Source organism: Bison bison, unplaced genomic scaffold, assembly GCF_000754665.1.
Source record: "Bison bison bison isolate TAMUID 2011002044 unplaced genomic scaffold, Bison_UMD1.0 scf7180017864041, whole genome shotgun sequence".
NCBI classification, from domain to species: Eukaryota; Metazoa; Chordata; class Mammalia; order Artiodactyla; family Bovidae; genus Bison; species Bison bison.
The window spans coordinates 3,628,799-3,646,529 of NW_011494613.1; the positions used below are offsets into that span (position 1 = coordinate 3,628,799).

At 37.6% G+C, this 17,731-nt stretch overlaps 1 protein-coding gene across 1 annotated transcript in view; it reads left to right on the forward strand.

Annotated features, from left to right (window-relative positions):
- Positions 1-17,731, forward strand: part of LOC104985275 — a 72,623-nt gene that overhangs the window by 45,511 nt on the left and 9,381 nt on the right. Inside the window, exons 6-12 of the mRNA XM_010835353.1 lie at positions 3,635-3,709; positions 3,805-3,870; positions 6,454-6,827; positions 9,080-9,530; positions 10,521-10,650; positions 11,660-11,832; positions 15,403-15,539. Coding sequence (XP_010833655.1) covers positions 3,635-3,709; positions 3,805-3,870; positions 6,454-6,827; positions 9,080-9,530; positions 10,521-10,650; positions 11,660-11,832; positions 15,403-15,539 — 1,406 coding nt within the window. The remainder of the gene's footprint in view (positions 1-3,634; positions 3,710-3,804; positions 3,871-6,453; positions 6,828-9,079; positions 9,531-10,520; positions 10,651-11,659; positions 11,833-15,402; positions 15,540-17,731) is intronic.

The following is a 17,731-nucleotide window of genomic DNA, read 5'->3' on the forward strand; positions in this document are numbered from 1 at the left end:
GATGCTTTTGAACTGTGGTGTTGGAGAAGACTCTTGCGAGTCCCTTGGACTGCAAGGAGATCCAACCAGTCCATTCTGAAGGAGATCAGCCCTGGGATTTCTTTGGAGGGAATGATGCTGAAGCTGAAACTCCAGTACTTTGGCCACCTCATGTGAAGAGTTGACTCATTGGAAAAGACTCTGATGCTGGGAGGGATTGGGGGCAGGAGGAGAAGGGGACGACAGAGGATGAGATGGCTGGATGGCATCACTGACTCGATGGACGTGAGTCTGAGTGAACTCCGGGAGTTGGTGATAAACAGGGAGGCCTGGCGTGCTGCGATTCATGGGGTCGCAAAGAGTCGGACACGACTCAGTGACTGAACTGAATTGAGATGTAAAAATTTCATCAAACAAAGCAGCAGCATGGTTTACTTCACCATGAATCCTATGGAACTTAGGTCTTCGGGTTGTTTCTATATATCCAAATCACTGGTTACAAGATAGATAAGTAGCACATTTAATAATAACTATAACTATTGCAGCAGTTTGCGTTGCAGCAATAAATATATATATAATCTAACTGACTGATACAATTCAAACCATAAAGCATTTAAGGAAATTTTCATTCCAGTTGATATTGGAATGTTTGCTTGTATTTGTCAGTGAATAGTCACATATTGATAATAGCTCTAAATAGCATGTTTTGTTCATAATCCTGATGTTAATATGCTGAAGAGCTTCAATACCACTCTATGAGGTCACAGGATCATTGATTGTCCTGAGTCCAAGAGTGTAAGAAATAATGTGGAAGTATCGGTTTGGCTAAGGTCCAGTGCCAAAGCCATATTGTGGGTTTTAGCCAAATACTAGGGCTGCAGCTGGAGTTTGATCTATGTTTTTTTTTTCTAGAATTATACTTTCCTATGTATTGCTCTTTTGGTAATAACGTTTTAGTATGTAACAACAGTAATCATAGGCTCTGAATTAGAAGTATTCTACTATATAGTTTAAAACTTATCTTTCTTTTATCACAGAGTGCACAAACAAGCAGAATTTTAATTGAGAAATTTACATCTGAAAGCAAGGAAAGTGTCATTACTTTAAATCAGCATAGGAGAAGTTCCAGGGTAAGTATAATTTTTAGTCTAACTTATGGGTTGGTGTCTTTGTCTTCCTGCAGTGTAGATATTATTTCTAGTGATTTCAGAAGTAATTTCTTGACGTTTCCTCATTCTGGGAAATGCCTCAGTGCATTGACCAGAATGTTTGCAGAGGACATATTTCCTCTTTTTCAAATATGCTGTCTTTATGACACTCAGAATATGTCATTTACTAATCAGTAGTAGGATATCTGCTGTGAGTTCTACTGAAATTCCTACAATGTCTATTTTTTCCATCATTTGTCACTGCTTGCCCAGGTCTTAAATGATCAAAAGAACATGCTGATGAATCTTTTTACCAAATGAGGGGAGGGGATTGTTTATGGCTATGAAACAGAGTAACACTGAATTCTCTAAGTGATGACTGGATTTGTGCCCATGATTTTATAGTCACTAAAGTGTATCTAAGTAAAATAACTAAATGATAAACACAGTTGGAGAGAAAAGAGATGGCGGTTGAGGGAAGAAGACAGGTATGAAATTTATATCACTGGCTTTATAAATATCCTGAACTTTATAAGGGACAAAGAGGAAATGGTTTTATTTTTCTTTCCTTAAGGCCTCCAGCCCTCTACTCCCCTTGATGATATCTTAGGATGCTGAGCACCACAGAGTAGAGAGTCTTTGTTAACCTGGGACAAATCAGATCCCTGTTCTAGTCAATTACACTAGGTTAATATGGTTCTGTACCTCTTTCTGTATTCCCCATATAGTCAGGTGATATATTTTTTTGAGGTAATGTTTCTATTTAATGTAGATCACTTTTGCTATTTTAATATAGATAACTATTTCTTATTAAATATTTGTCCTTATGTATGTTTGAGCTTTTTATTTCTCATCAGTCTGAATGATATGGAGGTCATATCATTCTTGTTTTTTATCCACAGCACCTAGAACAGTGACCATCACATAAAAATTAATTGAACCAACAAATGACACTTTCTAGTTTGAAATGCATGGACTACTGTAGTAGCATTACTTGTACCTAACCTGTCAGGTATTCCCATTTTTAATAGCTGTTTCTAATCTAACCTCCCTGTTGCCCCTTGCAATATTCTTAAAACACAGGTGTAATTACATCACTCAATCTCAACAAACTGAATAACATCACCTATCAAAGTCAGAGTGCTTCTCTAAGTCTCATAACGTGGCCTCGGCTATATTTTCTGTCTTACCTCCCATTGTGCCTCTGCTTCCATGTAACCTCCATGTACTCTGTTCTCTGCTTGCACCAGAGTCCTTGGGGACTAACATCCCAGAACTTTGACACTTCTCTGTGCTTGTTTAGGCTATTGCGTTGGCCTGGCATGTTCTCAACCCATCCTCAGTCACATAGAGAAAATGTCACTACCTTTTACAGCCTGGCCCTAATGGTACCTCTTCTAGCTGGTCAAGCCAGGTTCTTTCTCATTCTGAATTGACCTCTGCCTCTCCTGTCCTCTCTTTACACCTGATTCATGCTATCCTTACAGTCACTGTTACAGCTGCTGTGAATTATAGTTACTACTTTATGTCTTTTTCCACCATCATACCTGAAACATGTTAGTTTTTCGTACTTTCCACCCTACCTGGTGTGGTAGTACTTCCCAACTCTGTAAGTGTACTAGTTCTCATGGTAAGTAATATTTGTGTGAATGCAGCCATGAAATTGGATAAGGAAATGGCAACCCACTCCAGTGTTCTTGCCTGGAGAATCCCAGGGACGGCGGAGCCTGGTGGGCTGCCGTCTATGGGGTCACACAGAGTCAGACATGACTGAAGCGACTTAGCAGCAGCAGCCATGAAATTAAAAGATGCTTGCTCTTTGGAAAAAAAGTTATGACCAGTATAGACAGCGTATTAAAAAGCAGAGAGATTACTTTGCCAACAAAGATCCATCTCCAGTAGTCATGTATGGATGTGAGAGTTGGACTATAAAGAAAGTTGAGTGCCAAAGAATTGAACTGTGTTGTTGGAAAAGACTCTTGAGAGTCCCTTAAACAGAAAGGAGATCTAACCAGTCCATCTGAAAGGAAATCAGTCCTGAATATTTATTGGAAGGACTGATGCTGAAGCTGAAACTCCAATACTTTGGCCACCTGATGGGAAAAACTGACTCATTTGAAAAGACCCTGTTGCTGGGAAAGATTGAAGGTGGGAGGAGAACGGGATCACAGAGAATGAGATGGTTGGATTCAACGGAGATGAGTTTGGGTAAACTCTGGGAGTTGGTGATGGACAGGGAAGCCTGGCATGCTGCAGTCCATGGGGTCGCAAAGAGTCAGACACGACTGAGCAACTAAACTACTCAACTACTACTAAATTGATGGATTTTAAGTTCTGACCCTATGTGTGAACATAGTGATTTCAAAATCAGTAAGAACCTGTATTTTAATTAGTATTTCTTCATTTACTCTAATTTACTGTTATCACTAGCCAATTGTCATCTGATATTTTAGTTTACCAAATAGTATGTAGAGTCAATGTATATTTGTCATTTGACTATTTTACAGCTTTTTTTCCTGAGAAAAGCTGCATCATTTGAAAATATCCAAAAACGTTTCAGCACACAGTCTACTGAATTAAAGGTACGATAATTTTTCAGTTTTTGTTATTGAAAGGAAATGTTCACATTTCTAGTAATAATTACCACCTATGCTTTTTGTTTGCTTTCCTAAAATAGCGTGATCACTTGATTCATACAGAGTTGATTGAAATTTTGGATTTAACTGAGGATTTGGTGGCCTCTGTAAGATTGCTGTGCGTAGTGCCAATTTAAGGTTTTCAGCATCTCTTGGAAGTGTCTCATAGTCATACTTGACTTTACTTGAAAGTGAAAAGTGAAAGTGAAAGTCGCTTAGTCGTGTCCGACTCTGTGACCCCACTGGAGTTCTCCAGGCCAGAATACCGGAGTGGGTAGCCTTTCCCTTCTCCAGGGGATCTTCCCAACCCAGGGATCGAACCCACGTCTCCTGCATTGCAGGTGATTCTTTACCAGCTGAGCCACAAGGGAAAACCTGACTTCACTTGGTATATTATAAGTCAAGTCACTTATATGTTGCTCTACCATTTGCATTGAGCTCACAGTTTGTTTTATGCTGTAAGTTTATTTACAAACATATCTAGGATGCTGAGTTCGAGAGTTTAATCCTTTTTTCAGAGATTGCACCTCTTAATATGCTCCTCTTCATGTCTGTCTCATGGATTACTTCTTAAGAAGTTGGTGTCTTACTGTAAAGAAAGGTTCAGCAAATCCAGACCCAAAGTTATCATAGTTAGTAACCTCCACTTGTTTTCCACTGAAAATGGTATATTCTTCCGTGGGCCCTCCTCATAGTGGCTCCCGGTTGTGAAACTCCAGATGTTCTGTCCCAATGTTGCACTGTTGGAAGCTCTGCAGAAGGTGTAGAGACTGAAGGTGGAAGAAATGGTGGGAGTACATGAAGCCCTCCCTTCCTCGTGACCTGGTTCCCTGGTGTGCCAGGACTGCAAGGTGGGCTCACCGTTTTAAAGCATAGATTATAAGTGTGGGACACCTACTTCCTGAAATTAAAGCAGCTGCTGGAGAGGCAGAAACCTGTTGGGACTTCAGATGTGCTGGTGGGCACCATTTTTAAATCTCTGAATGAAGGAGAAGCATGAATTGACAAGCAAGAAGGAAAAGCAACAGAGATCACTGTTAGGCAGCAAAATGAAAAAAGAATTTTAAAAAGTGAGGCTACCTTAAAGGACCTCTGGTACAACATCAGGCAGAATAGCATTCACATTATAGAGGTCCCAGAAGGAGAAAAGAGAAGCGGCCAGAAAAATTTGAAGAATTTGAAGAATAATTTAATGTTTTACTTTTTTCAGGAATATTCCACTTTTTCTTGGTACATACATATGTGTTTATTTTTTGATATATATATATATACACATATATGTGTATATATATACACACACACATATACATATGTACATATATATACACATATATACACATATACATATGTACATATATACACATATATATACACATATATACACATATACATATGTACATATATATACACATATATATACACATATATACACATATACATATGTGTATATGTATGTACATATATATATATATGTACACATACATATGTTCTATAATTGGTATTTCTCTGTTCTAAGTTCATATTGAGTTAAATACAATTTCTTGACATGGGGTTAGTATATATAGTAAGTCACAGAGAAGGTCAATATCTCTATTTTAGTACATCTTAAAATATACAACTAGCTTGTATGGAATTGTTATTTTGGTTTGGAATTTGGGTCTATATTCACTATTAAGAAAAATATTTCTTTAATGAATTATTTACTAGCAAAATTAAATGCAATTATTTATTGACAGTAGCTCAATGGGCAAGAAATGGTATATCAAAGGATTGGAGCTAATCTCTCGTTTATTTGTAATGAATGTTGTTAGAGTTTCAAGTACTAATGCATAATTATTATAAATAATTCATTAATGTATTGTAATATTAATATTATTATTGAAAATTGATTCTCTAATGATTAGATAAAATGAATGTTAGGTTGAAATTCTGTTATGTAAGCCTATAAATATTGAATTGAAAATAATTGAATATTAAGTATAGGAATTCTGTGTTATTAAGGTGCTTTTGAAAATAGACTTACAAACTGATGTAATAAGGTGAGGCATTTTAGTAATTTTTGCTGTGCCTGCAATGCAGGAGACCCTGGTTTGATTCCTGGGTTGGGAAGATCTGCAAGAGAAGGGCTAGGCTATCCATTTCAGTATTCCTGGGCTTCTCTGGTGGCTCAGCAGGTAAAGAATCCACCTGCAATGTGGGAGACCTGGGTTCAATCCCTGGGTTGGAAAGACCCCCTGGGGAAGGGAACGGCTACACACTCCAGTATTCTGGCCTGGAGAATTCCATGGACTTTATAGTCCATGGGTGGCAAAGAGTTGGATATGACTTAGCAAGTTTCATTTCACTCACCATTTTTTTGCATTAAATTAAAAGTAGAGCACATACTTTATTTGGATATGTAAAGAGCATTCTCTTTAAATTAAGAATATATAAAATCACAATTCATATCTACTTTATGGTGTTATTTTTATATAGCTAATGAGATGTCATGTGACCAAATTATTGTACTTTGCTTTAACTAACCCACTGTTAACTTATAAGCTCACTTGAAATACATCAAGAATAGATGATTTGAAATTTTTCAATGGTGACCAAATTAAATTAACAGTAATTATAACTGAATTAATTTTAAATGTATAGCAACTAAATTGATTTTATATTTTTCAATTTTTTGTTTCCTTATGAATAAGAGAGTAAAATCTGCAGTTGAGTTGAATAAGGAGGAGACCGTAGTTCTATCAGAGTTTCAGGATGACATGAAAAGCAATATAAAAGAGGTGATGCTTCAAAAAGCAAAGGAGTTGGAGCGTTGGATGACTGAGCAAAAAGAAACTAAGGAATCTGTCTCTGAGAAAGAAAATATAGATTCTATCTTAGACTACATGCACTGCAGATATGGTTCAAGAGACCTGTCTTTCACTCTCATTGAAGCATCTCGACAAGCTGGCATTACTTACATTGTTTATCCCAAGAAAAAGAAGATGAGGCGGAGGAAAGGACTGAGACTCAGTAAACTTACACTGGTGTATGATGAGTTATCCAAGCCTCCAAAAATTCTTGAAAGGTCTCGTTTAATCAACATTTGTTATAGCTTAAGAAATATATTATGGTTTGGGCTTTAGTTTTATAATTCACTCATTGAAGGATCCTTTTGTATGTATATTTCCTGGGTCCGTCTCTGGTTTTCAGCCGCTCAGTCAACCCCATGGACTGCAGCACACCCGGCTTCCCTGTCCTTTGCAACCCCATGGACTGCAGCACACCCGGCTTCCCTGTCCTTCACCATACCCCGGAGCTTGCTCAGACTCATGTCCCTTGAGTTGGTGATGCCATCCAACCATCTTGTCCTCTGTCGTTCCCTTCTCCTCCTGCCTTCAATCTTTTCCAGCCTCAGGGTCTTTTCTAATGAGTCGGCACTTCACATCAGGTGGCCAAAGTATTGGAGCTTTAGCTTTAGCATCTGTCCTTCCAGTGAATATTCAGGACTGATTTCCTTTCGGATGGACTGATTGAATCTCCTTGCAGTCCAAGGGACTCCCAAGAGTCTTCTCCAATGCCACAGTTCAAAAACATCAATTCTTCAGTGCTCAGCCTTCTTTATGGTCCAACTCTCACATCCATACATGACTACTGGAAAAACCATAGCTTTGACTATAAACCGTAGCTTTTCCTGGGCCCATCTCTGGTGCCAATTAATTTATCAGTCAGGGTCTCAGAAGTAAACAGATAGCACTCTCAATTTAGAATAATTATAGAGAGGTATAACAAAGGGCATTTTACAAAGATGTGGGCATAAGGAAATCAAAAATGCTAGAGTGCTATCCTGGGGCTAGAAATAATAGAGCCAGTCTCTACCCCTCAGTATGAGAGGACAAAAAGAGAGAATGATTACTAGAACCTGGAAGAAAGGAATTTTATGGAAAGGATTTCCTTGAAAGAAGTAGTGAACTTTGGTCAAAGATCACGGCCAGTTTGAGGCAACCTTTCAGGAGGGGCCGGGAGGAATAAATACTATGACTTTGCTTGAACTGTCTTTTCAGGGCTCCTAACTGAACATACTTGATTAGAAGAAAGCAAGTATTCCTATGTATATAGTCTGTATAGACTAGTACTCCAGGGCAAAGGACAAGATAGAGAATAGAGATAAATGTAGAGGTGGAAACGAAATCTATTTGGCACAGATGGTCTTTCCAGGGTGTCCTTTGACCAGAAATAGGAATTGAGAAGGAGTCAGCCACTCTGAAGGACTGGAAAATGGAATGGCTTTGAGGCTTGCCCTAAGCCTAGAACAGTGGGAGGCTAGAGAGTAGTGTTATTAGAGATATTTGCTGGGGTCTCATCGTGTTGTCTTGTAGGCTATGATGAAAAGCTTGATTTGTATTCTAGGTACTAGGGAAAGCTCTTGGAGGGAGTGACATGATCTAATTTACATTTGTTTAAAAAAAAAACAAAACAAAATATGCTGGCTGCCCTGTGGAGAATGGATGAGACCAAGAGTATAAGCAGGGATTTAAGATGTTATTGTACTCTAGACTGAAGAGATGATGGAGGCTTGCACTGAAGTGTGGAGAGGGGTGAGGAGTGTCACCGAGTAAGGAAGCAGGAGGATACTGACTTTTCTCACTTTTATTCCCCTTCCTTTAGCACAGGCCTTTCTCATAGTACACACTTGGTAAATATTTATGAAATGATGGCGTTTAATTTTTTTTCCTTCCAATAGAGTGTGTTTGTTCTCTCACGTGGCTATAACAGCACCAGCATACAGTGAATGCTTCTGAATGAAAACTGTGTGGGAAATGGAGAGTTTGCGGAGATGATCCTAGAAACATAGCATTTGAAAACGTATTAGATGTCATCTAAATTGATAGCCTACGAAGTTTGGGATGAAGTCTGGGATGTCTTTTTGTTGGTCTGCTGTGGAGTAAAATCTTTGCTTCTTCCTGCTTCCTCAAGTTCATGTCCTTGCCAACCATTTGGATACATTTCCTTTTGCACATCAAGTTTTAACTCCTCAATTCTCCAGAGATTGTATTTCCTCTGGTTTGGGGGTAGGGATATAAATTAAGCCTGGAAGGAGCACTGACCCCTTATTCAGTTCTTTACAGAGGCTGTATCTTTAATAACAGTCTTCTGCTTTCATAACCTCAACATAGATTCTTCACACGATCTAAATGAATGAACAGAAGGACTTGGTTTACATAAAAGTACCGTGTAATTTTATTTTGATAACAGAGAAATAGTAATTGTCACTGAGTTGATTTATTGGTTATAAAAATTATATTTCTGTAATTTAAGAATCACCCTTTTGCATACTAGATCAGTGTCCCATGGAGTCCTTCCTGGACAGAAGAAATATTTGCTCAGAATTCCACTCTATGAACGTGTACTTCGGTGTCCCAGTGCACCTTTGTGTTTAAATTCTGACAAACGTGCCCAAATTAAGAGAATTCTAGAACATAATGATCCTCAAACATGGACTCCTGAGATGGTCTCTCAGCCTAAGCAAAAGAAGACAACCCCGAGAGTTAAAATATCTGTTGACGAAGACTCATTTGAAATATTGAAACAATCAACAAAGCTAGAATTGAGTGATTCTTTGACCTGTGGTCTTCCTCCAGCAGTCATTAAACATTATGAGTCCGAAGTGGAGATTTTGACTGAAGAAATAAATAGTAAGAAGAAATATCCTGCATTTTTATATTGTAGGCGTGGAGCTCTTTATAGGAAACTGGGAAAGTTACAGAGTGCCATGAATGATCTACAGGAAGTAAGTTTTATGTAATCAAAATAATAGTACTAACAATTTATCCTTACTTATAATTATGTATTAACTTTTACTAGAATTTTGAATAATGAATACTTGTATTATGTATATCAGATCAGATCAGATCAGTCGCTCAGTCGTGTCCGACTCTTTGCGACCCCATGAATCGCAGCACGCCAGGCCTCCCTGTTTATCACCAACTCCCGGAGTTCACTCAGACTCACGTCCATCGAGTCAGTGATGCCATCCAGCCATCTCATCCTCTGTCGTCCCCTTCTCCTCCTGCCCCCAATCCCTCCCAGCATCAGGGTCTTTTCCAATGAGTCAACTCTTCACATGAGGTGGCCAAAGTACTGGAGTTTGAGCTTTAGCATCATTCCTTCCAAAGAAATCCCAGGGCTGATCTCCTTCAGAATGGACTGGTTGGATCTCCTTGCAGTCCAAGGGACTTGCAAAAGTCTTCTCCAACACCACAGTTCAAAAGCATCAATTCTTCGGCGCTCAGCCTTCTTCACAGTCCAATTCTCACATCCATACATGACCACAGGAAAAACCATAGCCTTGACTAGACGAACCTTTGTTGGCAAAGTAATGTCTCTGCTTTTGAACATGCTATCTAGGTTGGTCATAACTTTCCTTCCAAGGAGTAAGCATCTTTTAATTTCATGGCTGCAGTCACCATCTGCAGTGATTTTGGAGCCCCCAAAAATAAAGTCTGATACTGTTTCCCCATCTATTTCCCATAAAGTGGTGGGACTGGATGCCATGATCTTCGTTTACTGAATGTCGAGCTTTAAGCCAACTTTATAGGATTAGAAAATTCTGACATTTTCAAATAATTAGCCTTAAAAACACTAGATTTTGACAGATTCAGAGGCATCATATTATACTATACACACTTAAAGCTGTTTAAGTCAGCAATGTTTGAAAGTTTAGTTGATAGGCTTTCTTCCCTTAATCAATTTAAATTGAATTTATACATCTATTTTCTAGGCTATAATCTTGGAGCCATTGTTCCTCAATGCCTATTGGCACCGACATTTCATTTATCTTTTCCAAGACAAAATTAATGAAGCTTTGGATGACTTGAATTTTATAAATAAATACAATAAAAATAATGCAGGTGGGTTGTCTGTGCAGTTATATCTTAACCTAAGCTTTGGTCATTTAGTGGTATAAAGATATATAATTCAAGACATGTAAGTCTCCGCAAATGTTTGTAACTTTCCTAAGTTAAATTTACTCTTGATATTGTAAATATAGGACTCTTGTGATCCTGTTGTTTTAAAAGATATTTATCATAGTTTGAAATGTTAATATCTTTGGTATACATTACAATAAATTGGTTTCTTACTGCTTATTTTGTAAGATAAACTTACAGTTTTTATAGAAGTAATTCACAAATTTAGTCTGAATTAGAGTTGCAGTAATTTTCCATGTGTGAGTGCTCAATTGCTCAGTTGTGTCCAGTTCTTTGTGACCCCACAGACTACAGCCCACCAAGCTCCTCTATCCATAGGATTCTCTAGGCAAGAATACTGGAGTGGGTTGCCATTTCTTCCTCTAGGGGATCTTCCTGAACCTGGGATCGAACTGGTGTTTCCTGAATTTCCTGCATTGGCAAGCAGATTCTTTACCATTCTTAAAACTTCTCAGTTGGATGAAAAAGATAGCTTTGTGTTTATGTACTATTCTCTAATCAAGCTGAATGACTAGGCATGGAACTTTTGAGAAATGAGAAAATGTCATATTCATCTTTGTATCTCCAACACTCACAACATACCCCTAAAATATAACGAGCTTAATAAATGTATTTTTTTTAACTCTGTGCTGATCTCTGCTAAAAGTCCATAACTTTTTACTATGAACATTAAAAGATTGTTAGACGTTTTAGACATATAAAAAGGTAAAAGGTAATTTTTGTTGATGAAATTGAAAGCACTTTTAACATAAATATTTATCCAGTCTGTGAAAATGAATTTTGCATTGTTGAACAAAAGAACAAGTATTAAATGACAAAGAGAGTAAAATAGAGAGATATTTTTCTAAGACTACATTTTTAGAGGGTGAAGGATTAATCTCTTAAAATTTAGGACTGTAACACTAAATTTTACCCTCTTAATTTTCTTTAGATGCATATTTTTCAAGAGCAGAAATTTTCAGAGAAAAAAATGAAATTACTTTGGCAATTCTAAATTATACTCAGGCAATCAAGTGCAGGCCCATGGACGCTGATATGTACTTCCGGAGGGGTGAGATGTATGAAAAAGAAAACAAAATGCTGGCCATTGACGACTTTTCTAAAGTAAGCTGTATTACATATAATGCTGCCATTTATATATTTGTATATTTTAGAACATGATATAAAATCCTAATTATATAAATACAAATTATCTAATATATTTATATATTTTAGAGCATAATATCCTAATTTATAACAAATTGTTGAAATTCTTTCATATGTTATATAGTCAAAATTAATTTATTTTAGATTAATCCTAGAATATTCATTAGTGGAATTGATATTAACAATACATCAATGATATTTTTGAATGAATGGATTTCCATCAGAGTTGGGTATGGGAGCATTCAGGCTACTCTGATGGAGCCTTGACTTTCCAGCTGTCTTCCTTTGGATTTTGAAGCAGTGAATAAAGAAACCTTTGAAGAGTGCTTCTTCCTTTCAGAGGAGAAAATAATTTTCCACTTCTTGACACTGAGATCTGGCGATTTTCTTCTGTAGTAAACCTGTCTGGTTTCAAAGACTGCTTACTGGCTCATTCATTCATTCACTCACAAATATTTATTGCCTAAGGCACTGGGTAATAAAATGGATAAATCTTGGTGAATAAAACAGACATGTTTCATGCTTACATGGAGCCTATAGTATAAAGAACAAATATTAAATAAATAAATATATATACTAATATATAATTACTAATTGTAATGAATGCTGTGATGGAAATAAAGATGATCAGTTCTGTTTAGTCACTCAGTCATGTCCGATTCTTTGTGACCCCATGGACTGCAGCACTCCAGGCTTCCCTGTCCATCACCAACTCCCAGAGCTTACTCAAACTCATGTTCACTGAGTCAGTGATGCCATCCAAGCATCTTATCCTCTGTCATACCCTTCTCCTTCCACCCTCAATCTTTCCCAGCATCAGGACCTTTTCTAATGAGTCAGTTCTTTGCATCAAATGGCCAAAGAATTGGAGTTTCAGCTTTAGCATCAGTCCTTCCAATGAATATCAGGACTGATTTCCTTTAGGATAGTCTGGTTTAATTTCCTTGCCGTCCAAGAGACTCTCAAGAGTCTTTTCCAACAACACAGTTCAAAAGCATCAATTCTTCGGCGCTCAGTTTTCTTTATAGTCCAGTTCTCACATCCATACATGACTATTGGGAAAACCATAGCTTTGACTAGATGGACCTTTGTTGGCAAAGTAGTGTCTCTGCTTTTTAACATGCTGTCTAGGTTGATCATAGCTTTCTTCCAAGGAGCAGGCATCTTTTAATTTCATGGATGCAGTCACCATCTGCAGTGATTTTGGAGCCCCAAAAAATTAAAGTCTGTCACTGTTTCCATTGCTTCCCCATCTATTTGCCATGAAGTGATGGGACCAGATGCCATGATCTGAGTATTTTAGACGCTGAGTTTTAAGCCAGCTTTTTCACTTTCCTCTTTTACTTTCATCACTTTCTTCCATAAGGGTGATGTCATCTGCATATCTGAGGTTATTGATATTTCTGCCGGCAATCTTGATTCCAGCTTGTGCTTCATCCAGCCCAGTGTTTCTCATGATGTACTCTGCATATAAGTTAAATAAGCAGGTGACAATACAGCCTTGGCATACTTGTTTCCTGATTTGCAACCAGTCTGTTGTTCCATGTCCAGTTCTAACTGTTGCTTCTTGACCTGCATACAGATTTCTCAGGAGGCAGGTAAGGTGGTCTGGTATTCACATCTCTTGAAGAATTTTCCAGTTTATTGTGATCCACACAGTCAAAGACTTTGGCATAGACAATAAAGCAGAAGCAGATGTTTTTCTGGAACTCTCTTCTTTTTCGATGATACAGTGTGTTGGCAGTTTGATCTCTGGTTCCTCTTGGCTTTTCTAAATCCAGGTTGAACATCTGGAAGTTCACAGTTCACATACTGTTGAAGTCTGGCTTGGAGAATTGTGAGCATTACTTTGCTAGCGTGTGAGATGAGTGCAATTGTGCGGTAGTTTGAGCATTCTTTGGCATTGCCTTTCTTGGGATTGGAATGAAAACTGACCTTTTCCAGTCCTGTGGCCACTGGTGAGTTTTCCAAATTTGCTGGCATATTGAGTGCAGCACTTTCACAGCATCATCTTTCAGGATTTGAAATAGCTCAACTGGAATTCCATCACCTCTACTAGCTTTGATCTTAGTGATGCTTCCTAAGGCCCACTTGACTTCACATACCAGGATGTCTGGCTCTAGGTGAGTGATCACAGAATCATGCTTATCTGGGTAGTGAAGATCTTTTCTGCACAGTTCTTCTCTGTATTCTTGCCACCTCTTCTTAGTATCTTCTGCTCTGTTAGGTTCATACCATTTCTGTCCTTTATTGAGCCCATCTTTGCATGAAATGTCCCCAAGGTATCTCTGATTTTCTTGAAGAAACCTCTAGTCCTTCCCATTCTATTGTTTTCTGATTTCATTGATCACTGAGGAAGGCTTTCTTATCTTTCCTTGTTATTCTTTGGAACTCTGCATTCAAATGGGTATATCTTGCCTCTTTTCCTTTGCCTTTAGCTTAATAAATGAAATATTTATTGATGATAGGGGGAAATTTATATTTGATTGGGAGATATCAGAGAACCCCTTGAGGGAGTGAATTTTTGCTAGCCTATGTTTTGAGTCTGTAGTCAGGCAGATATTCCACTGATTGCAGCAGAATTGTAACCTTGAACTTCTGAGTTTTAATTCTAAATTCTTGTTCTTAGTACAACTGAGAAGTTATTTAAACAGTTTAACTTTTCATGTTCCCAACTACTCTGTTTCTTAATTTGTAATGATTAGCCACATACTTGACATTCTTTTGCTTCAAGAGAATATTGTTATAACTTGGTAACTTCTTGAATAGAAGTGAACACAAATCTCTTTTGAAGATATTAAAGTTGTTAAAATATCTTTTCTGATCATTTCCTTTATCTAGCACTGATATTCATAGTTTAAAAATTGACTAATGAAGCAATTTGAGGTCAACTGTCAAAATCTTTAGTGTGTTTTTTCCTCTTTTAAAAATACTTCATAATTGCTCTGCTTCAATTTCCCCTCTACTATCAATAGGCAAGGAACTTTACAACTGAGTTTACAATGATTTAGTCTGTTTATTGCCTTCTTTGTCAATGTGAAATGAATGAGCCATGCCAATACCAATTCATTTCTTTTCTCCGTTTTAGGGGCTAAATTAATCCATATTTGATTTCACTGAGTCAGCCTTAATGTGGTCTAATATGTGTCACCTTTAATTGGAATAAAATGCTATGATAGATACAATATAATCCAATCCTACTCTAGTTGAATAATTACTTATGAGGTTTTATTAATAAAAATTTTGGCAGGAAGAAACCTTGGCTTCTTATATGTGCTGGATTTTGTTTTTGTTTTTAATAAAACCTCCCCTTTCTAGAATTTGATTACAAATGGATTTCCTTAAAGGCATGGTCTTTACATGCAAATCTGAAACTTCTGGCTTCTTAGTTTGTTTTTATGTAAGCTGAAGTTAAAAACAGGATTGTAGTTATTTAATTTCCTGTGGGATTATATACTTTTCTTGCTTATTTTTTTTTCATAAAGTGATATGTTTTTGTGACTTCCTTCCTCCCCCTGCCCCATGTAGTGTATCTTTTATGATCCCAAAAGAACAGATGCATTATTTAAACGTGGGATGTTCTACTATGAAAATGCAAACTGGATTGCAGCTGAACAAGATTTTACAGCCTTGTTAAATATAGATCCCCAAAATTCTCAAGCAAGGTAAGAATTATTTTAGATATAGTTTTTGAAAAAAGATTTGAAATATGCTCTCAGGAAAGAAAATTGCTTGAAATACATCAGACGGCCCTTTAAAGTAGTGAATCAATTTTTAGAGCTACTAGTGTATGAAAATCTTTACCTATACCCTAAGAGTAGTATTTCAACCTAAAAGGCATAAAAGTGATAATTTAGAGTTGTTTCATTTGCATTTTCTAAAGATTAGTTACATTATCGATTTTTTAAAATACTGACCTGTGTTTTGTTTCTTTGGATTTCTTTTCATATCTGTATTTATTCAGTACAGAGAACTGTTGACATAGATTTCCATTCTTTCTTATTGTAACTTGGATATTAAACTTTATTCATCCAACCTTATTATGCATAATTTGTTTCCATTTTGTTGCTTTTCTTTTAATCAAAATTTAGTTTTGAGGAGGCTTAAAACGTTTATATAGACATACCTATTTGTTGTCTATTAGCATTGTTATCAGAGATGGCAATGGCACCCAACTCCAGTACTCTTGCCTGGAAAATCCCATGGATGGAGGAGCCTAGTAAGCTGCAGTCCATGGGGTTGAGAAAAGTCGGGCATGACTGAGCGACTTCACTTTCACTTTTCACTTTCATGCATTGGAGAAGGAAATGGCAACCCACTCCAGTGTTCTTGCCTGGAGAATCCCAGGGATGGGAACCTGGTGGGCTGCTGTCTATGGGGTCACACAGAGTTGGACATGACTGAAGCGACTTAACAGCAGCAGCAGCAGCATTGTTACAGTAAAATAAAGTATGCATTCAAAAATATGCAAAGTATAAAGACCTTAGAAGAAATGGAGTAGCCATCATGGTCAACAAGAGTCCGAAATGCAGTACTTGGATGCAATCTCAAAAACGACGGAATAATCTCCGTTCGTTTCCAAGGCAAACCATTCAGTATCACAGTAATTCAAGCCTATGCCCCAACCAGGAACCCTGAAGAAGCTGAAGTTGAACAGTTCTATGAAGACCTACAAGACCTTTGAGAACTAACACCCAAAAAAGATGTCCTTTTCATTATAGGGGACTGGAATGCAAAAGTAGGAAGTCAAGAAACACCTGGAGTAACAGGCAAATTTGGCCTTGGAATATGGAATGAAGCAGGGCAAAGACTAATAGAGTTTTGCCAAGAAAATGCACTGGTCATAGCGAACACCTTCTTCCAACAACACAAGAGAAGACTCTACACATGGACATCACCAGATGGTCAACACCGAAATCAGATTGATTATATTCTTTGCAGCCAAAGATGGAGAAGCTCTATACAGTCAACAAAAACAAGACCAGGAACTGACTGTGGCTCAGATCATGAACTCCTTATTGCCAAATTCAGACTGAAATTGAAGAAAGTAGGGAAAACCACTAGACCATTCAGGTATAACCTAAATCAAATCCCTTATGATTATACAGTAGAAGTGAGAAATGGATTTAAGGGCCTAGATCTGATAGATAGAGTGCCTGATGAACTATGGACGGAGGTTCGTGACATTGTGCAGGAGACAGGGATCAAGACCATCCCCATGGAAAAGAAATGCAAAAAAGTAAAATGGCAGTCTGAGGAGGCCTTATAAATAGCTGTGAAAAGAAGAGAAGCAAAAAGCCAAGGAGAAAAGGAAAGATATAAGCATCTGAATGCAGAGTTTCAAAGAATAGCAAGAAGAGATAAGAAAGCTCTCCTCAGTGACCAGTACAAAGAAATAGAGGAAAACAACAGAATGGGAAAGATGAGAGATCTCTCAAGAAAATGAGAGATACCAAGGGAACATTTCATGCAGATAGGTTCGATAAAGGACAGAAATGGTATGGACCTAACAGAAGCAGAAGATATTAAGAAGAGGTGGCAAGAATACACAGAAGAACTGTACAAAAAAGATCTTAATGACCCAGATAATCACAATGATGTGATCACTCACCTAGAGCCAGACATCCTGGAATGTGAAGTCAAATGGGCCTTAGAAAGCATCACTACGAACAAAGCTAGTGGAGGTGATGGAATTCCAGTTGAGCTATTCCAAATCCTGAAAGATGATGCTGTGAAAGTGCTGCACTCAATATGCCAGCAAATTTGGAAAACTCAGCAGTGGCCATAGGACTGGAAAAGGTCAGTTTTCATACCAATCCCAAAGAAAGGCAATGCCAAAGAATGCTCAAACTACCGC